The 24,113-nt window shown below is 42.7% G+C and overlaps 1 protein-coding gene across 2 annotated transcripts in view; it reads left to right on the top strand.

Annotated features, from left to right (window-relative positions):
- Window positions 1-24,113, top strand: part of CDH23 (cadherin related 23) — a 1,745,895-nt gene that overhangs the window by 1,101,068 nt on the left and 620,714 nt on the right. For both annotated transcript variants that reach the window (XR_013214534.1, XM_077259280.1), the window contains exon 17: window positions 541-668. Coding sequence is in view for 1 of the 2 variants with exons in the window: in XM_077259280.1 (XP_077115395.1) it covers window positions 541-668 (128 nt within the window). In the remaining variant the exon portion in view is untranslated. The remainder of the gene's footprint in view (window positions 1-540; window positions 669-24,113) is intronic.

Genomic DNA, 24,113 nt, shown 5'->3' with positions numbered 1-24,113 from the left:
GATTTGACAGCAGCGTGTATTACCACGCATGGACCCAATGGTTCTATGCACAGTGATACACTTCAGCTGAATGCGCGTCCTCAGATGCACATTCAGCTGAAGTAATTGCTGACATTGGCAGGCCCCTCACCTCCCGGGCCTGGGTAGTTACGCAACAAAATATAGCAGAGGACGCGGCAGAATGAAAGAAAGAGCCAGCAGCCCTTATCAACGTCCGATTCCCAAGACTCACATGTTACAGAACATAGTAGCAAGGTGAGAAAGCTAAAACTGAGTAGTTACGCCTCTGAAAGGATATAAAAAAGAGCTGATATTGTTTTTATTATCTTGCAAAGAAGATTATGTTTTCATGGTCATTGAGGGGAACTTACATATCTGAAAGTGTATACATTTTAATTTAAAAATTACATTAATGATCTATTATGTTTAGAACTTTTTTTTTGCCAGTCTTGTATTAAATTTAATATTTTGGTAATCCTTGTTATGAACATAAATTATTCCAGTCATTTTCATTAGACCAATAATGTGCTTTTTTTCCAGTAATAACTGTAATTCGACCTTTGGATTATGAACAAATTTCCAATGGTGTTATAACATTGCGAGTTATGGCTAAAGACTCAGGGGTACCGTCTTTAAACAGTACAGTACCTGTTAGTATCGAAGTCTTTGTAAGTATCCATTCTTATCACATTCATATCACCAACATAATATTGTTTTTCGTAAAATGATTCAACCTTTGCTTCAATTTAATTATCGTAAAGAGCTTGTATTCATATGAGATTTCATGTTGCTGTTGAATGTAGTGTTACAAATATACTTTCATGAGTGAAGATTAAAGTTTTAATTCATGAGAGGTAAATTATTGACCATATAAAAAATTTTTGGAAATAAACCACAATATATCTAAGACCCTTATCACATAATGTCCACCGAGAAAGCTAAATATGACCATAGGGCTCTATTGCCAGACAGAGGTCAGAAGAGTATGGCTGGTATACCGCTGCATACCACAAACAAGATGTATTACCCCTTAATCCCATATGACGTAGTATCCCGTCGAGGTGGGGTGGGCCCGTATGACCACCGACGGGATAGTACGTCATATGCGATCGGCCGCGCTCACGGGGGGAGCGCGGCCGGGTGTCAGCTGACTATCACAGCTGACATCTGGCACTATGTGCCAGGAGCAGTCACAGACTGCTCCTGGCACTTTAACCCCCAGAACACTGCGATCAAACATGATCGAAGTGTTCCGGCAGTACAGGGAAGCATCGCGCAGGGAGGGGGCTCCCTGCGTGCTTCCCTGAGACCCTCGGTACAAGGCGATATGCTCACTTTGTACCGAGCATCTCCTCACTGCAGGCCCCAGATCCAAAAACGAGGAAAGGTATAAACGCCCCCACCAAAAGAATTTCATGAATAGCTGGTTTTTGGTCATTCTACCTCACAAAAATCGGAATAAAAAGCGATCAAAAAATGTCACGTGCCCGAAAATGTTATCAATAAAAATGTCAACTCATCCCGTAGAAAAAAAGACCTCACATGATTCTGTGGACCAAAATATGGAAAAATTATAGCTCTCAAAATGTGGAGACGCAAAAACTATTTTTGCAATAAAAAGCGTCTTTTAGTGTGTGACGGCTGCCAATCATAAAAATCCGCAAAAAAAACCCTATAAATAGTAAATCAAACCTCTCTTCATCACCCCCTTAGTTAGGGAAAAATAATAAAATTAAAAAATATATATTTATTTCCATTTTCCCTTTAGCGTTAGGGCTAGAGTTAGGGCTAGGTTTTGGGGTAGGGTTAGGGGTAGGGTTAAGGCTAGGGTTAGGGCTAGGGTTAGGGCTAGGGTTAGGGTTTCAGTTAGGATTGGTGGTTTCCACTGTTTAGGCACATCAGGGCCTCTCCAAACATGACATGGTGTCTGATCTCAATTCCTTCCAATTCTGCATTGAAAAAGTAAAACAGTGCTCCTTCCCTTCTGAGCTCTCCCGTGCGCCCAATCAGGCGTTTACTCCTACATATGGTGTATCAGCGTACTCAGGACAAATTGGACAACAACTTTTGGGGTCCAATTTCTCTTGGTACCCTTGGTAAAATAAAAATTTGGGGGGTTAAAAAAACATTTTTGTGGGAAAAAATGATTTTTTATTTTCACAGCTCTGCGTTATAAACTGTAGTGAAACACTTTGGGGGTTCAAAGTTCTCACAACACATCTAGATAAGTTCCTAGGGGGGCCTAGTTTCTAATATAGGGTCACTTGTGGGGGGTTTCTACTGTTTAGGTATATCACAGGCTCTGCAAATGCAACGTGATGCCTGCAGACCAATCCATCTAAGTCTGTATTCCGAATGGCGCTCCTTCCCTTCCAAGCTCTGCCATGCGCCCAAATGGTGGTTTACCCCCATATATAGGGTATTAGCGTACTCAGGACAAATTGTACAACAACTTTTGTAGTCTAATTTCTTCTCTTACCCTTGGGAAAATAAAAAATTGGGGGCGAAAAGATCATTTTTTGTGAAAAAATATGATTTTTTATTTTTACTGCTCTGCATTATAAACTTATGTGAAGCACTTGGTGGGTCAAGGTGCTCACCACACATCTAGATAATTTCCTTAGGTGGTCTACTTTCCAAAAGGGTGTCACTTGTGGGGGATTTTAATGTTTAGGCACGTCAGTGGCTCTCCAAACGCAACATGGCATCCAATCTCAATTCCTGTCAATTTTGCATTGAAAAGTCAAACGGCGCTCCTTCCCTTCCGAGCTCTGCCATGCGCCCAAACAGTTGTTTACCCCCACATATGGGGTATCGGCGTACTTAGGACAAATTGTTCAACAACTTTTGGGGTCCATTTTCTCCTGTTACCCTTGGTAAAATAAAACAAATTGGAGCTGAAGTAAATTTTGTGTGAAAAAAGTTAAATGTTCATTTTTATTTAAACATTCCAAAAATTCCTGTGAAACACCTGAAGGCTTAATAAACTTCTTGAATGTGATTTTGAGCACCTTGAGGGGTGCAGTTTTTAGAATGGTGTCACACTTGGTTATTTTCTATCATATAGACCCCTCAAAATGACTTCAAATGAGATGTGGTCCCTAAAAAAATGGTGTTGTAAAAATGAGAAATTGCTGGTCAACTTTTAACCCTTATAACTCCCTAACAAAAAAAAATTGGTTCCAAAATTGTGCTGATGTAAAGTAGACATGTGGGAAATGTTACTTCTTAAGTATTTTGTGGACATATCTCTGTGATTTAAGGGCATAAAAATTCAAAGTTGGAAAATTGCAAATTTTTAAAGATTTTTGCCAAATTTACATTTTTTTCACAAATAAAGGCAAGTCTTATAAAAGAAATGTTACCATTATCATGAAGTACAATATGTGATGAGAAAAAAAAGTCAGAATCATCAGGATCCGTTGAAGTGTCTCAGAGTTATAATCTCATAAAGAGACAGTGGTCAGAATTGTAAAAATTGGCCCGGTCATTAACGTGCAAACCACCCTTGGGGCTTAAGGGGTTAAAAGGATGAAATAATGATTATGCTCTTCTTCTAGAATCAAACACAAAAGCATGTGGCAAACACAGGATTACCAACTTGACTTTTTTTTCTGGACAGATCATCCAAAAACCACGAACGGACAATATGTATATGGACACACTGGAAAACCATGATAAATCATTATGATTATCAGTGATCCATGTACACAGCCCATAATTCTGATTTGAAAACATCATGCGTGCACTGTAAACTCGAACATGATGATAATTTTAATCAAAATTATCTGTATAAGTTCCTTCAGCTTCTAAAAAAATAACCAACTTCCTTTTTACGCTGCGTAAAGGGGTCCTCTGGGGTGATGTTATGGTAGCCGGATGGTATAACTTCCCACAGGTGAAGTAGGTCCCCAGGGCTCCCGATGAATAGATGGAAGATGGTGAGTGGTGCAGTAAAGAACGAAGGACACAATTGTGCAGTCTTTTTACCTGGTTTACTGATGGTAGCAGGTAGCCACAGTCCAGGGCACCAAATCACAGGTACAGGCAGGGTGCGGCCGGGTTGGAAGCGAGTTCAGAGTCCAGCTTTATCAGGTGGAGTTAAAAGCCTTCCTTCTAGCGCTGTGTTGTTATAGTCCCTTACTGCCTTTGGCTTTGTAGCAAGGTCCTCCCAGTTATCTCCTTCCTTTGTTGAACTGGGACACAAACCCGTATGACAGGTGACTCGAGCCTTTTTACAGGGTCTCTATCACGACCCTGGCTCTATGTGCCACTGTGTCTCCTGGGTGTTATGGCGAACAGGTGATGTATAATCCAGCTGTCCTGCCGGTTTCTGCTGTGTGTCTTAGATTCCCAAAAAAGGCTGGGTCTTCCGGCTACCAGTGTCTGCGCTGAATCAGGGATGTAGCCCAGTCCCAGCTATTCTCCTCTGTTGTCACTCTCCTGTGCTTCGCTCTCTGGTACGTTAGCTAAAGGCTGTTCTTCTCTCTGTATCTCGCTATCTAGGAGCTACAGCACCTCAGGCTGTATGGCCCCTCACCCGTCCTTCTGCTTCAGACTGCTCCAGTCTGCAGTCCGGCACCAACTGTCTAAATATTTCCAACTGCCCAACAACTGCCTAGCAACTAACTCCTCCTCCCCACCAAAGAGAGAGCAGCTCCCCTGATTTTGGGTGTAGAGCTCCCCTTTCTGGCCTGAAGTCAGAATGGTGTTGTATGTGCTGATTACCTGTCAAAAATGTCCAAGCGTGACATCACTCTCCCTGTGAGGAAAGCAATACCACTGTGACAACCAGGACCCTGGGGCGTCACACTTGGAACAAGAAAGGGAAAAAATGAAAGCACAAAAATGAAAATACCATGTCCGTAAAAGGGATCTGTCACTAGGTTTTTATCACCCAATCTGAGTTATGAGGTATGAGCAGAGAGCCTGATTCCAGTGATATGTTACTTATGGGGCTGCTTGCTGTAGCTTTGATAAAGTCAATGTTTTACCAGCAGGAGATTATTACTAGAGGACTAGTAACCCTGCTACCATGTAGTCCTCCATATTTATTAGTCCTGTATAACCCCCCACCACCACCACTGATTAGCCGCTTTCTGCCTGTGCACAGTGTACACAGAAAGCTGTCAATCAGTGATGTGGGCTGGGATATACAAAGCTCAGCATTCAGAGAACTGCTAGATCTGCAGCAGATAAACTAATGATTTTATTAAAACTGCAGCAAGCAGGGCAGTAAACGAGACATTGCTGGAATTATGGCCTCTGTCTATACATAATGCTGCTGTAAGCTTACATAGCAAAAACCTGGTGACAAATTCCCTTTAAGGGGTTAGTCACACCATTGCTTGCTTATTTTAAATACTTTTTTCAGTATGTTTTCCATGTGATCATTTAATACAAATCTTTATTAATTGCCAAGAGAATGTTTTGTGAACTTGTATCACACATGAATACAAATATTTTATTTAGAAAGTAAAGTATCTCTGTGAGACTCGGCAGCTCGCTAATTTCTCATCAATTATGTGTTACTTGTTGAAATTGCAACAGTTCTCGGAGCAACCATTCCCCAGAACGGATGACAAAAAACCATGGCAGACCTGTGGGGGTGGACATCTTCAGACGGATTATTGAAGGAGGCTGTGAAAGCTTCTGCATCTGCCCAAAGTCAGAATCCGCTCTGCATGCTGGCACGTTTACAGCAATGTAACAGTGAGACATTGATTAGCACTCAGTTGTGAGAGTAACCAGCACAGAGATAAGCAGGCACCATAAATATGTGGATTTTTCAACCTAATGTTATTAAGCGAAAACAAGGAGTCTGACTGACATTGAACTTTCAGCTTCCACAAATGTAAATGCAAGTGTGTTATAATCATAAAGATTGGAGGGAAAGAAGACTTTCTGGACACAATCTGCACATTGCCATTGGGCATCTTATTTGTTGCTGTGGAGGCAAACATAGTAATCTGCACACGCGCTAATGATGGCTTTTGACAATGGGCCAGTGCCACCAATGCGTCTTCACATGGCAATTTTCTGGGAAATATAAAATCATAATACATCATCCATACATTAATAAGGGTCCGTCCTATACGTCCACATGCATGCAATTTCCTAAAGAGATCTATAAAGGTTTCCTCCATCAGATTCAGATTATGGAGGCATCATTCCTTAGAACCATTACGCATATAAAGCTATAATCAGTTTATAGTTTATATTTGCATGATTTTTTGTAGGAGAAAATTCCTTATGTTTCATATGCCAGTCATATCCACCTAGTGACTGCCATTATGTCTTTTTAGTGACCAGAAGCAGCCCCCGGTAGAAGAAAATGCATGTGTCAGCTGTATAGTACAGCTGACAATTGCTGCATAGGCCACAATCAGGGTTAGCACCCAACATAGGTGTTTAAACCTCTAGATTCCTCTGTCAATAATGACTGCAGAATCTAAATGGTTAACATAGGGATGGGGCTCCCTCTTTAATGTCATTAGCACTTCTTGATCGTGCAGTCCTGATGGTTGGCATGGCAACCTGAGGCAAATCAATGGTCGCAGGGTCTGTGAACAACCATGGCCAGTTACGATATTAGTAACATTTCAGTGAAGAAAAAATAAATTACATTCATTTCACTTTGTGTTTATTACTGTGAAGAAGTGGAAGGGTTAACAAGCTTCCGGATCATAGTTTTGAATACTTCAAGAGGTGCGGTTTTAACAATGGTATGTGTTTGCTTTTTCAAAGTCTGGCCCCCCTAAAAGCCACTTCAAAACTAAATTGGTCCCTAAAAATATCTTTCGTAAATTTTTTTTAAAAAAATGAAAAATTGCTACTAAAGTGTTAATCCTTTTATCCTTACAAAAATATTTGAAAAATTATGCTAACATAAACACTAGGGAATGTGATGCATTAAGTTTTTTGTTTAGCATGAATATCTGTTTTAACCCCTTTACCCCCAAGGGTGGTTTGTACGTTAATGACCGGCCAATTTTTACAATTCTGACCACTGTCCCTTTATGAGGTTATAACTCTGAAACGCTTCAATGGATCCCAGTGATTCTGACATTGTTTTCTCATGACATATTGTACTTCATGATAGTGGTAAAATTTCTTTGATATTACCTGCCATTATTTGTGAAAAAAATTGAAATTTGGCAAAAATTGTGAAAATTTCGCAATTTTCCAACTTTGAATTTTATGCAATTAAATCACAGAGATATGTCACACTAAATACTTAAAAAGTAACATTTCCCACATGCCTACTTTACATCAGCACAATGTTGGAACCAAAATTTTTTTTATTAGGGAGTTATAAGGGTTAAAAGTTGACCAGCAATTTCTCATTTTTACACCATTTTTTTTTAGGGACCACATCTCATTTGAAGTCATTTTGAGGGGTCTATATGATAGAAAATAACCAAGTGTGACACCATTCTAAAAACTGCACCCCTCAAGGTGCTCAAAACCACATTCAAGAAGTTTATTAACCCTTCAGGTGTTTCACAGGAATTTTTGAAATGTTTAAATAAAAATGAACATTTAACTTTTTTTCACAAAACATTTACTTCAGCTCCAATTTGTTTTATTTTACCTAGGGTAACAGGAGAAAATATACCCAAACCGTTGTTGTACAATTTGTCCTGAGTACGGCGATACCCCATATGTGGGGGTAAACCACTGTTTGGGCGCATGGCAGAGCTTGGAAGCAAAGGAGTGCCGTTTGACTTTTTAATGCAAAATTTGCAGGAATTGAGATGGGATGCCATGTTGCGTTTGGAGAACCCCTGATGTGCCTAAACATTGACACCATTTTGGAAAGTAGACCCCCCTAAGGAACTTATCTAGATGTGTGGTGAGCACTTTGACCCATTAAGTGATTAACAGAAATTATAATGCAGAGCAGTAAAAATAAAAAATCATATTTTTTCACAAAAACAATATTTTTGCCCCCAATTTTTTATTTCCCCAAGGGTAAGAGAAGAAATTGGACCCCAAAAGTTGTTGTACAATTTGTCCTGAGTATGCTGATACCCAATATGTGTGGGGGGGACCATTGTTTGAGCGCATGGCAGAGTTTGGAAGGGAAGGAGCGTCATTGGGAATGCAGACTTAGATGGATTGTCTGCAGGTGTCACATTGCATTTGCAAAGCCCCTAATGTACCTAAACAGTAGAAACACCCCACAAGTGACCCCATATTGGAAACTAGATCCCCTAAGGAACTTCTCTAGATGTGTTGTGAGAACTTTGAACCCCCAAGTGTTTCACTACAGTTCATAATGCAGAGCCATGAAAATAAAAAATCTTTTTTTTCCACAAAAATTATTTTTAGCCCCCAGTTTTGTATTTTCCCAAGGGTAACAGGAGAAATTGGACCCCAAAAGTTGTTGTCCAATGTGTCCTGAGTACGCTGATACCCCATATGTTGGGGTAAACCCCTGTTTTGTCGCACGGGAGAGCTCGGAAGGGAAGGAGCACTGTTTTAGTTTTTCAACGCAGATTTGGCTGGAATTGAGATCGGACGCCATGTCACGTTTGGAGAGCCCCTGATGTGCCTAAACAGTGGAAACCCCCCAATTATAACTGAAACCCTAATCCAAACACATCCCTAACCCTAATCCCAACAGTAACCCTAACCACACCCCTAACCCTGACACACCCCTAATCCTAATCCCAACCCTATTCCCAACCGTAAATGTAATCCAAACCCTAACCCTAACTTTAACCCCAACCCTAACCCTAACTTTAGCCCCAACCCTAACTGTAGCCTTAACCCTAGCCCCAACCCTAACCCTAGCCCTAACCCTAACCCTAGCCCTAACCCTTGCCCTAGCCCTAACCCTAGCCCTAATTCTACCCCTTAACACTAACCGTAGCCCTAACCCTAGCCCTAACCCTAACCACAGCCCTAACCCTAACCCTATTGGGAAAAAGGAAATAAATACATTTTTTTAATTTTTCTCTAAGTAAGGGGGTGATGAAGGGGGGTTTGATTGACTTTTATAGCGGGTTTTTTAGTGGATTTTTATGATTGGCAGCCATCACACACTGAAAGACGCTTTTTATTGCAAAAAATATATATATTTTTTTTTGCGGGACGAGTTGACATTTTTATTGGCAACATTTTCAGGCACGTGACATTTTTTGATCGCTTTTTATTTCGATTTTTCTGAGGCAGAATGACCAAAAACCAGCTATTCATGAATTTCTTTTGGGAGAGGCGTTTATACCATTCCGCGTTTGGTAAAATGGATAAAGCAGTTTTATTCTTCGGGTCAGTACGATTACAGCGATACCTCATTTATATAATTTTTTTATGTTTTGGCGCTTTTATACGATAAAAACTATTTTATAGAAAAAATAATTATTTTTGCACCGCTTTATTCTGAGGACTATAACTTTTTTATTTTTTCGCTGATGATGCTGTATGGCAGCTCGTTATTTGTGGGACAAGACTACGTTTTCAGCGGTACCATGGTTATTTATATCCGTTTTTTGATCGCGTGTTATTCCACTTTTTGTTTGGCGGTATGATAATAAAGCGTTGTTTTTTGCCTGTTTTTTTTTTTTTTTTACGGTGTTCATTGAAGGGGTTAACTAGTGGGACAGTTTTATAGGTCGGGTTGTTATGGATGCGGCGATACTAAATATGTGTACTTTTATTGTTTTTTTTATTTAGATAAAGAAATGTTTTTATAGGAACAATATGTTAGGGTTTGCGGAACGCACCGAATATATTTATTGATGTGATTGGTGCGTTCGCAACCCGGGATCCACCATGCAGGAAATATCCTGCCGCTAAGTGAATGGCGGCACAATATGGCGGTATTAACCAGCTCTGTTAGCTTCACAGAGCGGCCGAGAAAGCAAAGCTCTGTGCCCTGTTAACTCTCACAGAGACACAGGCTCACTACCCAGAAGAGAGCAGTCAGTGGTCATGCATGCACACAACACTCCTCACCGGAGGTGCCAGCATTCTAGGGGCTTATTTCAGCCGGATCCCTGAACAAATTCACGCATATGACCACAGTGGCGCAAAGCATGTAACTTTAGAAGATACTAGCGCATGGCTGTGTGGCCATGCGAGCCTTAACTAGCTGCAGCACGTACAGGACTTTCCAAAAGAGGACCAATGAGAAACTGCTACAGAGCCTGCGTACCTACAGGACCTTCCTAGAAAGACCAATAGATTTGGCTGCAGTACCTGAACATGTGACCCTTGATCTCCAGTGAGAGATCTTACCCTGGGCATGCTCAGTGTGTGCAAAGCAGGACTTAGTCCCAGAAAAACCTGTTCGCCGTAGATCAGTGCAGGGTACAATAGCAGAGCCTGGAGAGGCAGCAATAACCCTTGGCACTGAATCAGACTCAGTGAGACGCTGGGACCAACATCTCCGCTGAGCTGGCTCCACTGCGGCCGATGGAGAATGGGAGACCGCAGCAGACACGGATCGAGATTCCCCCTGTGCAGCAGAGGAAACTAGACTCCTAACACAATATATATATATATTTTTTTAGGAATTTTTTAAAAATTGTTTTAACACATGTGAATATTTTTTTTTACACTATGACATTGCCCCATTTGCTGTGCACTGTGTTAGATCAGCGATCTGACGTGCACTCCTGCAGGCTTACCAGCGCTTGCTGTGAGCAGGCGCTGGTAAGCCACCTCCCTGCAGGACCCAGAAGGCCCCCCGTGGCCATTTTGGATCCGGGCCTGCTGCAGGGAGGAGGAGGTAAGAGACCCTCTGAGCAACGTGATCACATCGCGTTGCTCTGGGGGTCTCAGGGAAGCACGCAGGGAGCCCACTTCCCTATACCGCCGGAACACTGCGATCATGTTTGATTACAGTGTGCCAGGGGTTAATGTGCCGGGGGCAGTCCGTGACCGCTCCTGGCACATAGTGCGGGATGTCAGCTGCGATAGTCAGCTGACACCCGGCCGCGATCGGCCGCGCTCCCCCCGAGTGTGCGACCGATCGCTATGACGTGCTATCCCGACGGTGGGCATATGGGCCCACCCCACCTCGACAGGATAGTACGTCTAATGTCAGAAAGGGGTTAAAGGTATAAACATTAAAATTTTGAATATTACTAGATTTTCAGCAAATGTTCAAGATTTTTAGGAGTAAAGAAAGAAACCTTATCCTAAATTTACCACTAACATAAAGTACAATTTGTCATTAAAAAAAACAACACATTTTCAAAATAACTGCCACATAATGACACATCAGATTTGGAAACTTGACCTTGATCATTAAATTACATTTTTGTAAAATACACTAGATGTATGTAGTTAGTGCATCATTTTTGTGCATAAAGTATTACAGTACCAGCAAAGTAAGTGAGATTTAATCCCCTTAACAACTGCTGATATGCCTTTTAACGGTGGTAGTAAAGGGCACTTAAACCACAGTGCCGTTAATTAACAGCCCTGTGGAAAAAGTGTATAGCTTAGATTAGGGATGGAATTAGGGTTAGGTTTGGGATTAGGGTTAGGTTTGGGATTAGCATTAGGTTTGGGATTAGGGTTGGGATTAGGGTTAGGTATGTGGTTAGGGTTATGGTTAGAGTTGCGATTAGGGTTAGGGATGTGTTGGGGTTAGGGTTTTGATTAGGGTTTATGGTTAGGGTTTGGATTAGGGTTAGGGGTGTGTTGGGGTTAGGGTCGTGATTAGGGTTATGGTTAGGTTTGGGTTTAGGGTTAGGGGTGTGTTGGGATTAGGGTTGTTATTAGGGTTATGGTTAGGGTTGGGATTAGGGGTGTGATGGGGTTAGGGTTGTGATTAGGATTATGGATAATGTTAAGATTAGGGTTAGGGGTGTGTTGGAGTTAGGGTTGGAGATAGAATTGGGGGTTTCCACTGTTTAAGTACATCAGGGGGTCTCCAAATGTGACATTTTGAGTTCAAAAAGTCAAATGGTTCTCTCTCCCTTCTGAGCTCTACCGTGTGCTCAAACAGTGGTTTACCCCCACATATGGGGCATCAGGGTACTCAGGACAAATTGGACAACAACAATTGGGGTCCAGTTTCTCCTGTTACCCTTTGGAAAATAAAAAAAATTGGGGGGCTAAAAAATCATTTTTGTGGGAAAAAATGATTTTTTATTTTCACGGTTCTGCATTATAAACTTCTGTGAAGCACTTGGGCTTTCAAAGTGCTCACCAGTCACCACACATATAGATATGCTAATTGGGGGATCTAGTTTCCAAAATGGGGTCACTTGTGGGGTTTTCCACTGTTTAGGCACATCAGGGGCTCTGCAAATGCAACATGATGCCCGCAGACCATTCTATCAAAGCCTGCATTCCAAAATGGCATTCCTTCCCATCCGAGTTCTGCCATGCGCCCAAACAGTGGTCCTCCCACATATGGGGTATCAGCGTACTCAGAACAAATTGCACAACAACTTTCATGGTCCACTTTCTCCTGTTACCATCGTGAAAGTAAAAATTTGGGGGTGAAAAGATCATTTTTGTGGAAAAAAATGATTTTTTATTTTCTCAGCTCTGCATTATAAACTTCTGTGAATCACTTGGGGGTTCATAGTGCTCACAACACATCTAGATAAGCTCCATGGGGGTCTAGTTTTCAAACTGGGGTTACTTGTGGGGGTTTCTACTGTTTAGGTACATCAGGGGCTCTGCAAACGCTACATGATGCCATTCCATCAAAGTCTGCATTTTAAAACTTCCCTGCCGAGCCCCGATGTGTGCCCAAACAGTGGTCCCCCCCACATATGGGGTATTGGAGTACTCAGGACAAACTAGACAACAACTTTTGGTGTCCAATTTCTCCTGTTACCCTTGTGTAAATTAAAAATTGTTGGCCAAAAAATCATTTTTGAGGAAAATAAAAAAAAACTTATTTTCCTGGCTCTGTGTTATAAACTTCTGTGAAGCACTTGGGGGTTCAAAGTGCTCACCAAACATCTAGAAAAGTTCCTTAAGGGGTTTCTACTGTTTAGGCACACCGGGGCTTTCCAAACGCGACATGGCATCTGATCTCAATTCCAACCAATTCTGCATTGAAAAAGTCAAACGACACTCCTTCTCTTCCAAGCTCTGCCGTGCGCCCAAACAGTGGTTTACCCCCACATATGGGGTATCTGCATACTCAGGACAAATTCCACAACATATATTGTGGCTCACTTTCTCTTTTTTACATTTGTGAAAAAAAAATTGGTTATGAAGTAAAATATTTGTAAAAAAAAGTTAAATGTTAATTTTTTCCTTCCACATTGCTTTAGTTTAGAGTTAATAAACTTCTTGAATGTGGTTTTAAGCACCTTGAGGGGTGTAGTTTTTAGAATGGTGTCAGTTTGAGGTGTTTTCTGTCTTGAACACCCCTCAAATTGACTTTAAATGTGAGATGGTCTCTAAAAAATGGTTTTGTAAATTTTGTTGTAAAAATGAGAAATCGCTGGTCAACTTTTAACCCTTATAACTTCCGAACAAAAAAAATGTGTTTCCATTTTTTTCATAAATAGACACAAGTAATATCGAATAAATTTTACCACTATCATGAAGTACAATATGTCATGAAAAAACAGTCTTAGAATCAGTGCGATCCTTTATAGCGTTCCAGAGTTATAACCTCATAAAGTGTCAGTGGGCAGAATTGAAAAAATTGGCCTAGTCATTAAAGGGAACCTGTCACCCCCAAAATTGAGGATGAGCTAAGCCCACCAGCATCAGGGGCTTATCTACAGCATTCTGTAATGCTGTAGATAAGCCCCCGATGTATCCTGAAAGATGAGAAATAAAGGTTATATTATACTCACCCAGGGGCGTTCCCGCTGTAGTCTGGTCCGATGGGCATTGCGGTCTGGTTCGGGGCCTCCCATCTTCTTATGATGATGTCCTCTTCTTGTCTTCACGCTGTGGCTCTGGCGCAGGCGTACTTTGTCTGCCCTGTTGAGGGCAGAGCAAAGTACTGCAGTGCGCAGGCGCCGGGAATGGTCAGAGAGGCCCGGCGCCTGCGCCGGAGCTGCAGCGTGAAGACAAGAAGAGGAAGTCATCGTAAGAAGATGGGAGGCCCCGCACCAGACCGTGACACCCACTGCAGCGGGACCGCCCCTGGGTGAGTATAATATAACCTCTTTTTCTTATCTTTCAGGATACATCAGGGGCTTATCTACAGCATTCCAGAATGCTGTAGATAAGCCCATGATGCTGGTGGGTTTAGCTCTTCATCGATTTTGGGGCGACAGGTTCTCTTTAAGCTGCAAATTGGCTCCATCACTAAGGGGTTAAGGTTCACTCACACTAACGTATAAATAATCGGTCCCATTCTCATCCAGAAAAGTTGGACAATTATGGTTTACCTTTTGTCATGGGGCGATGTGAGGGAAATGTATGCTATACCGCTAAAAACTGCTGTGCATGTTCTGCCACATCAGGAGAAGCCTGCTGGTGGTGAGCTAAACAAATTAGAAGACTAGTGATTAGGAACATAGGTATGGTTGAATAAGAAAAAGTTTGCATATCTGATACTGAATTCTATTCAAGAAGTATATTATTTTTCCTAGATCTGCTAGATTGGAATCATTTTGTATCGTGGTTAAACCCTTTTAACTAATTCTTCCATGTGGATAGAAAAACAAATTTTAAGACAGGCAAATAGTTTTCTTTCCAAACTGAGAAAGAGGAATACAAAAATGAACTGTCAAATTTTACTTTCCCATCCCATCATTGCATCTGATGCGAGAGCATAGAATGCGATATGCTACTGACCCTCGGCTCCTGCTCAGCTGCGAGTGGGAGCCGAGTGTCAGGCATCTGTGCTCCGAGCCTTTCGCACAGAGCAAATCGGAGCACAGCTGCAGAGGAGGCGGAGAAATGATTTTCTCCATCTCCTCCATTGCCGGGGTCAGCGTATAATGCACATCACTCGGATGATATCTGAGTGATGTGCGCTGTCTCACTTGTACCCATATGGGTGCAATTGAGACGAGTCTCGGCCAAGTGTCGGTGACAATCGCAGCATGCTGTGATTTCACTCACATGCTGAAAACGGCCAAGGAAAAAAATGGGGATGTGAGTTGCCCCATAAAAGAATACTGGTGTGAGTCCTATGCGATTTTCTATCGCATATCACTCGTCCGTATTACGCTGTAGTGTGACCCCGGCCTAATAGTTGTAGGGATTGCAATCGGACTCGGGCCCTGGAACCAATGGGGCAAAAAAATCCCTTTGTCTCGGATCTGTATGACATGCATATACAATCCATATGCAATGCAGTTTTAATATAATCCTTTACATACTACAGTATAATAATAATGTATATAATATGTAACTTAACAGCTAGTTTACAAAAATAATAAAGGAATCTTATATAAAGATATAAATAGATGATAAAAGTATATTAGATATATAGTTTTTTCTCTGACAGTCAAAGAACGCTCCTTCCCTCACAAGTCTCGTGTGGCTAAGGCTACGTTCACATTTGCGTTGTTGGGCGCAGCGTCGGCGACGGATACCGACGCATGCGTCATGCGCCCCTATCTTTAACATGGGGGGCGCATGGACATGCGCTGGTATGCGTTGTAATGCGTTTTACGACACATGTGTCATATTGACGCACAAGACAGGGCTCAGAGGACGCTACTTGTAGCGTTTTCCCTGCGCCGAAACTCCTGATCTTTACTATCTTATGACAATGCATGCGTCGCAAAAAGCTGCATTGTGTACATGCGCTGTTGGTTGCGTCGCCGATGCTGCGCCCAACAACGCAAATGTGAACGTAGCCTAAGCAGTACTGTACAGCCACACATGAGGTATTGTGTGCATTCAGCAGAAATTGTGTGACAAATTTTGGTGCCATTTTCGCCCACTTACCCTTGTGGAAATATAAAATCTGGGTCTAAAAATTTTTTTGCCCAATGGTATAAAATTCTGACATGCCTGTGGTGTCTGTATGATTAGTGCACCATTAGATGAATTCATTGAGAGTTGTACTTTGTAAAATAAAAAATGGGCTAGCTCATGGGATTCTGCTATTCTGGCATTTCGTGGGCTCTCCCAGTGGGTCATGGCAACCGCAAATCATAGCAGCCAAATCTGCACTAAACATGGCACTCCTTCCACACTGAGCTTTCCACTGTGCCTGAAAAATAATTCCCGATTGCATGTGCAGTATTGGTGCACTCATGACAAACTGGGCAATAAACTGTGATATCCATTTATTCCCATCATTCCTTATTAAAAATTATAAACTTGGGGCTAAAACTTCATTTTAGTGGTAAAAATGTAATTATTCTTTCTTCATAATCCAATGGTATAAAATTCTGTGAGGCACATGTGGTGTCAACAGGCTCACTGCACCTGCAGATCATTTCTTAGAGAGGTGTAGTTTGTAAAATGGGGTCACTCTTGGAGGGGTACTGCTGTTTTGGCAACTTAGGATCTCTGCTAATGTGATATGGCACTCTCAAACTATTCCAGCAAAATCTAAGCTCCAATATGGTGCTTCTTCCCTTCTAAGCTGTGCCTCAAAAGTAGTTTTTGACCACATATGTGGTATTGTTGTACTCAGGAGAAATTGGGTAACAAATAATATGGTTAATTTTCTCCTAATTTTATTAGTGTAAATAATTGTAATTTTACATTGATTCCACCCTCGCCTGAGGGTTAAAAATGCTTACTACAGCCCTAAATGAATTCCTCAAGAGATGTAGTTTGCAAAATGGGGTCACTTGTGGGGGGTTTCTACTGTTTTGTCAGGGGTTTTTCAAATATGAAATGGACTCTACAATCTATTCCAGCCAAAAATTGCACTATTCTATTCCAGAATTCTATTGCCGCGCCTTCCCTTCCAAGCCCTGCCGTGTGCCCAAACAGTAGTTTTCCACCACATATAGAGTATCAGAGTACTCAGGAGAAATCACACAACATATTTTCAAGTCCATTTTCTCCTGTTACCCCTGTAAAAAGGTACAATCTGAGGCTAAAGCAACAGTTTTGCTGAAAGATTCAAAGTGTCAAAACACCTGCAAAAGCTTCTTAAGCATTTAAAAAGGTCCGTTAGTCTGTTTCAGTAGGTTCCACAATCATGGGGAAGACTGCTGACTTGACAGATATCCAGAAGGCAGTCATTGACACACTCCACAAGGAGGGTAAGCAACAAAAGGTCATTGCTAAAGAAGCTGGCTGTTTACACAGTGCTGTATCCAAGCATATTATTGGAAATTTGAGTGGAAGGAAAAAGTGTGGTAGAAAAAGGTGCACAAGCAAAAGGGATAATCGCAGCCTTGAAAGGATTGTTAAGAAAAAGAAATTCAAAAATTTGGGGGAGATTCACAAGGAGAGGACTGCTGATGGAGTCATTGCTTCAAGAGCCACCACACACAGACGTATCCAGGACATGATTCCTTGTGGCAAGCCACTCATGTCCAATAGACAACGCCAGAAGCATCTTACCTGGGCCAAGGAGAAAAAGAACTGGACTGTTGCTCACTGGTCCAAGGTGTTGTTTTCAGATTAAAGTAATTTTTGCATTTAATTTGGAAATCAAGGTCCCAGAGTCTGGAGGAAGAGAGGAGAGGCACACAATCCAAGTTGCTTGAGGTTTATTGTGAGGTTTCCACAATCAGTGATGGTTTGGGGAGCCATGTCATCTGCTAGTGTAGGTCCACTGTGTTTTATTAAGACTAAAGTCAGCGGAGCTGTCTGCAAGGAAATTTTAGAGCACTTCATCCTTCCCTCTGCCGATAAGCTTTTTGGAGATGGAAATTTCATTCTCCAGCAGGACTTGGCACCTGTCCACACTGCCAAAAGTACCAATACCTTAACCCCATAGATAATCTATGGGGTATTGTCAAGACAAAGATGCGAGACACCAGACACTGCAATGCAGACAAGCTGAAGACTGCTATCAAAGCAACCTGGGCTTCCATAACACCTTAGCATTGCCACAGGCTATTCACCTCCATGCCACGCTGCATTGATGCGGTAATTGATGCAAATGGAGCCCTGACCAAGTATTGAGTGCATTTACTGAATATACATTTGAGTAGGCCAACATTTCAGATTTTAAAATAATTTTTCAAGCTGGTGTTATAAAGTATTCTAATTTACTGAGAAAATCACTTTTGAGTTTTCATTGGCTAAAAGTCATAATTATCAACATTAACAGAAATAAACACTTGAAATAGATCACTCTGTTTGTAATGACTCTATAAAATAAAAATTAACTTTTTGATGATGTTCTAATTTTGTGAAAAACACCTCTATCTGTTCCAGCTAATTTTTCACTTCAAAAGTTAAAGGGTGCTCCTTCCCTTCCGAGCCCTGCCGTGTCCCAAACAGTGGTTGTCCAATATATATGAGGTATCCGTGTATTCAGGAGAAACTGCATTACAAATTGTATGGTCCATTTTCTCCTGATACCCTTTTGAAAATGCCAAATTTGGGACTAATTTTTTTCCTTCTATATTGCTTTAATTCTGGTGAACCCAATAAAGGGTTAATAAACGTCTTGAATGTGGTTTTGAGCACTTTGAGTGGTGCATTTTTAAAATCATTTCAATTTTGGGTATTTTCTGTGACATAGGGTCCCTAAAAAATTTGCTTTGTAAATGTTGATAGAAAAATTAGAAATGTAACCCTATAACCCTTTTAACCAATTTAATCTTTTAACCCTTTTAGCCTCATAACAAAAAATATGTTTAAGAAATGATGCTGATGTGAAGTAGACATGTGGTAAATGTTATTTATTATCTATTTTGTGTGGTATATATGATGTAAGAGCATAACAATTCAAAGTTTGAAAATTGCAAAATTTTACAGTTTTTGTCACATTTTTTATTTTTTTATAAATACATGCAAATCATATCGACCTAAATATACCACTAATATGAAGAACAACATGTCACAAAAAAAAAACAGAATCACTGGGATATGTTGAAGTATTCCATAGTTATTGCCCCATGGAATGACACTGATCAGAATTGAAAAAATTGACCTGGCCAGGAAGGTGAAAATAGACTGGGAGGTGAATGAGGTTAAAGTTTAAAATAATCCATTTAGGATTGCTGAAAAATAGAAGCCATACATTGTACTTCAATGTTTCATCCATTTTTAATTGATCTATTGTTAAAAGTCAATGAATAAATAAATGCTCAGTCAGTGTTCCTCCATCATTTTTTAAAATGGATGAGAAAAAAATGTAACATGGATGCAAAACTAGAGCAAAACATGTGACACATGAGAGGAAAATTACATGGATACAGTATGTGAATGGTTGAGGAGAGGCTGAAGAAGAGGTTTGTTAATTGTGAAACCATTGACAATAATAGCCGCATTTAAGTTCTCATAGTTTACTGGCTACATTCACTAATGATCTACAGTCTCAATCCTTGTATTCCTGGCAGTGCAGGAAGAAAAAATCATTCCTTGTTATTTATTCATCATGGATGTGTGAATGCAGCCTTTTAGTAGTGATGAGGTGATCAACTCATTATGAATCAAATTCATGCCAAATTTTTAGGAATTCTCCGAACTTGAAAAATTGTAACAATTTATGATGCGGTTCTTGTAAAGTGCCAAAAATGCCTGCCACTATTTTACACATTGCAAACAATTAGCAACCTAAGGTTCATATGACCTAGGGCATGTCTGGGTAAACTTCCCCATAAAGTAGCCGTCGGATGAGACCCGCAGGGTTGGAGGGAGGCATGGCACTGGCAGGGAGGAAGTGACAAAATAGGGAAATAGGGAAAAAGCAGGGGGGGACGAGGGGTGGGGGGAGGAAGCGACATAGGCAGAGGTGGGGTTTGGGCAACAAAAAGGATGCGGCGAGGGCCATTGCCCTCTTTGACCAGGACGGTGGGTAACCCCTCATGCTTCCCACCACGCTCTCCCTCCAGGATGGCTAGAGAACATAGTAGAAGGTATCCTGGGGGGTAGCAATGGTAGTCTCAGCCAGGGCCCTCCGGCAGTTACAAGAAGACCAGGGTTGGGGTCCCGGAGGAGACAGGTGGCAGGGCACCGTAGGAGGGGGCTGAGGGGTCCCCTATAAGGAGCAGCAGGTCTCAGAGCCAGGGGTCTTCGGGCAGGCGCTGGCCGGCAGATACTGCATGCTCCACTGCACAGCCAGAGGAGGCGTCAGTCACAGGGAGCGCAGCATTACATGGCCGGGGGTTGGTGGGAGGGCACAGGCAGGAGGGTGCTGCATGCTCCACATTCCAGCTGCAGGGCCTGGTTTCTCAGGGTGGGTGGCCGCTGGCGGACACGACATGTTCTGCTGCACAAGCAGCCGGGGAACAGTGCGATGGCTCCCCGGCCGAGCGGGAGAGCAAAGAGGCATGGGTGGTGCCATCTTGTTCCCAGGGTCCTTCACAAAGGACCCCGGAAAACAAGCTGTCCAATGAGACGCCTGTTGAAAAATCTAAAAATGCAGGGCTGTCGAGGGATATGCCTGGGGGAGAAAAGGGTCAGGAGGCCAGCCCGCAGGACTAGGCCCCCAGAAAGGCTGTCCTTGGACATTCCTGTGAGGGCACAGCAGAGTGGGGTAGAAGTCCCTCAATAGACCCCAGGTCATAACAGGAGGCACCAGCCCTGGGCAGATAGCGACCCCACACAGCCAATGGGCCCCTTAGTATGGCAGGGCAAGGGCTACTACCAGAGAGGTGTAGTGGTGGTCATTCCCTGCAGGACAACCATGGGCAGCGAGGCGACAGTGGAGTGCTGCCATAGGAACCACAGACCACGAAGCGACGGGGGTGCAGAAGACATGCGCTAATTGCAAGAACCCAGCAGACCCCTAACCCAGGACGAGGACGATGACATGAAGGATTCCAGAACCACAGTGGCCTGGGGGAGGATGACTCCCAGGCGGCCTGGTAATTATGATTCTATGTTTTGTTCATCCTTTTATGCATGCCCATTACAAGGGGGAAAGGGTAGTTAGGGATCACCGAGGGATAGCTTAGTTCCCAACACAGGGTCCTCAGAGTCCACCACCAGCAAAATTAAGGCATTGCTTTCAAGCTTAAAGGGAACCTGTCACCCCCAAAATCGAAGGTGAGCTAAGCCCACCAGCATCAGGGGCTTATCTACAGCATTCTGTAATGCTGTAGATAAGCCCCTGATGTATCCTAAAAGATGAGAAAAAGAGGTTAGATTATACTCACCCAGGGGTGGTCCCGCTGCGGTCCGGTCCGATGGGCATCGTGATCCGGTCCAGGGCCTCCCATCTTCTTACAATGACATCCTCTTCTTGTCTTCATGCTGCGGCTCCGGCGCAGGCGTACTTTGTCTGCCCTATTGAGGGCATAGCAAAGTAATGTAATGCAGGGAACAGGCACCGGGAAAGGTCACAGTACCGGAGCGGCAGCGTAAAGGCAAGAAGAGGACGTCATCCTATGAAGATGGAAGGCCCCGGATCAGACTGCAGCACCCATCGGATCTGACCGCATTCCCAGGTGAGTATAATCTAACCTCTTTTTCTCATCTTTCAGGATACACTGGGGGCTTATCTACAGCATTAGAGAATGCTGTAGATAAGACCCTGATGCCGTTGGGCTTAGCTCACCTTCGATTTTGGGGGTGACAGGTTCCCTTTAAAAAGGAAAATGGTTCGTTTAGAGGGGCATGGGTCATAACATATATCAGCCTGGATGAGTCCATATGCTCCCCCAGGGGCCATAGGTGGTAGGGAAGGTATTATAAGCGGGTCAGAAACAATGTCATCTGGGGAAGGAGATAATGGTCAGTTAGATGACAGGGCACTGGGGGAGGTGTATATTTGTTTCTCAGGTCCCCTAGGTGCCCACCTTAAAAAAGAGGTTAGGGCAAAAATCCGGAAAGATGAGTACATCTTTTCGCTGCTGCCACTGGATAGGTTGAGTTCTGAGAAGTCAGGAAAGGAAGGGGAAAAAAGGAGGAAGAGCAATGGAGTCAAGCGATACCACAAACATTTTCAAATTGGTTCCAAGCCCTTGTGATCTTTGCTAGTGTCATAGAGGAGAAAGTGCCAGAAAACTCCTCACAATTGTTTTGCTACATGAACTCCATTGGGAGGTTTACAGGGCATATGGGAGGCAAGCGTGGTTGCGATATGATGAGCAATTTTGTTAATGGAAAGCCATCCACCCATCCATTAGATGGGGCCAGAAAGATATTGGCCTCTGGCTTAAGAATATGGACCCTAACAACAGATATTGGAATTCTTTCTTGGGTGGGCCAGTAATGCCGCCCAAGCCGGGTACAGCTCAGAAGGTCAGGCGTCAGGAAGTTTTCAGAGCCGGGGCAGGACACAGTAACATGGCCTATGTTGGCAATTTAACAAGGAACAATGTAGATTTGGCACAGGCTGTAAATTCAGACACCTGTGTTTCACCTGTAGTGGAACATCACATGGGTCCAATAGGTATCCCAGAAAGTATGGTGGTAGGGCAGGAGGAGCCGGTTATGGTCAGGGGTCAAACACCAGTCAGGCTACACGCGATGGTCCCTTACCTAAATAGGTACCCGGATAGACAAAAAGCAGACTTGTTATCCAGGGGTTTCTGAGATGGGTTTATTATCTTCTCCCCGGCGTTCCAAACGCCACTGAAATTAAAGAATCTAAGTTCGGCCTATCAGCGCCCTGGAGTTGTAAAAGAGAAACTAAGAATAGAAGTGCTGATGGGTTGAATGGCAGGTCCTATTAAGTTCCCACCCATCCCGGGCTTGCTGGTTTCTCCTTTGGCAATCATTCCGAAGAAGGAACCGAGCAAGTACCGAATGATCCATCACCTGTCCTACCCACGTGATAAGTCCGTCAATGATGGCATTGATCCTGATTTATGATTGGTCCTATACGCATCGTTCGATTAGGCAATGAAGTGAGTTAGAAAATGCGGGAAAGGTGTGCTGATGGCAAAAACCGACGTGGAGTCAGCTTTTCGGTTATTGCCTGTACATCCAGATAGTCAGTATTTCCTCGGTTACTATTGGAAGGGAGAGTACTTTGTTGACAGGTGCCTACCTATGGGATGTGTTGTGAATTTGCTTTTTGGCTCCCTCTAGTGGTTACTAGTGATTTGACTCTGGGTATGTCAGTCATTACTTGTATGCTCACCTGGGCCGTTAGTTCAGGGGTGTTGCTATATAAGCTCCCTGGACCTTCAGTTCAATGCCTGGCAACGTTGTAATCAGAGCTAATCTGTTGTGCTCTTGTCTACTGATCCTGGTTCCTGCTAGATTAAGCTAAGTCTGCTTTCTTGCTTTTTGCTATTTGTTTTTGTTTGCATTTTTGTCCAGCTTGTACATAATCTGTATCCTAACCTTGCTGGAAGCTCTAGGGAGGCTGGAGTTCTCCCCTCGGGCCGTTAGACGGTTCGGGGGTTCTTGAATTTCCAGTGTGGAATTTTGATAGGGTTTTTGTTGACCATATAAGTTATCTTACTACATTCTGCTATTAGTAAGTGGGCCTCTCTTTGCTAAACCTAGTTCATCTCTGTGTTTGTCATTTCCTCTTACCTCACCGTTATTATTTGTGGGGGGCTTGTATCCAACTTTTGGGGTCTATTATCTGGAGGCAAGAGAGGTCTTTGTTTTCCTCTTCTAGGGGTAGTTAGTCCTCCGGCTGGCGCGAGACATCTAGCGACCAACGTAGGCATGTTCCCCGGCTACTTCTAGTGTTGGCGTTAGGAGTAGATATATGGTCAACCCAGTTACCACTGCCCTATGAGCTGGATTTTTGTACTTCGCAGACTTACTTGTTCCTCTGAGACCCTCGCCATTGGGGTCATAACAGTTTGCCAGGCCACCATTAAATGTTAAATGCATTGCAGAAGCGGGATTATAAGAAAGAAAATTCTGAGTTTTTTTTTTCTTTTTCTCATTTTTTTTTTTCTTTTCCCCTTTACCTCTGAGTGGCTTGTGTTTGCTGCAGACATGAATGTCCAGACCTTGATTACAGGTGTGGACCAGCTTACTGCTCGTGTGCAGGGCATACAAGATTATGTTATCAGAAATCCTATGTCAGAACCTAAGATACCGATTCCTGAACTGTTTTCCGGAGACCGATTTAAATTTAGAAATTTCAGGAATAATTGTAAATTGTTTTTGTCCCTGAGACCCTGTTCATCTGGAGACTCCGCTCAGCAAGTGAAAATTGTTAT

The sequence above is a fragment of the Ranitomeya variabilis genome, chromosome 4, assembly GCF_051348905.1.
Source record: "Ranitomeya variabilis isolate aRanVar5 chromosome 4, aRanVar5.hap1, whole genome shotgun sequence".
NCBI lineage: Eukaryota > Metazoa > Chordata > Amphibia > Anura > Dendrobatidae > Ranitomeya > Ranitomeya variabilis.
This window is presented reverse-complemented; position numbering and strand designations above follow the sequence as displayed.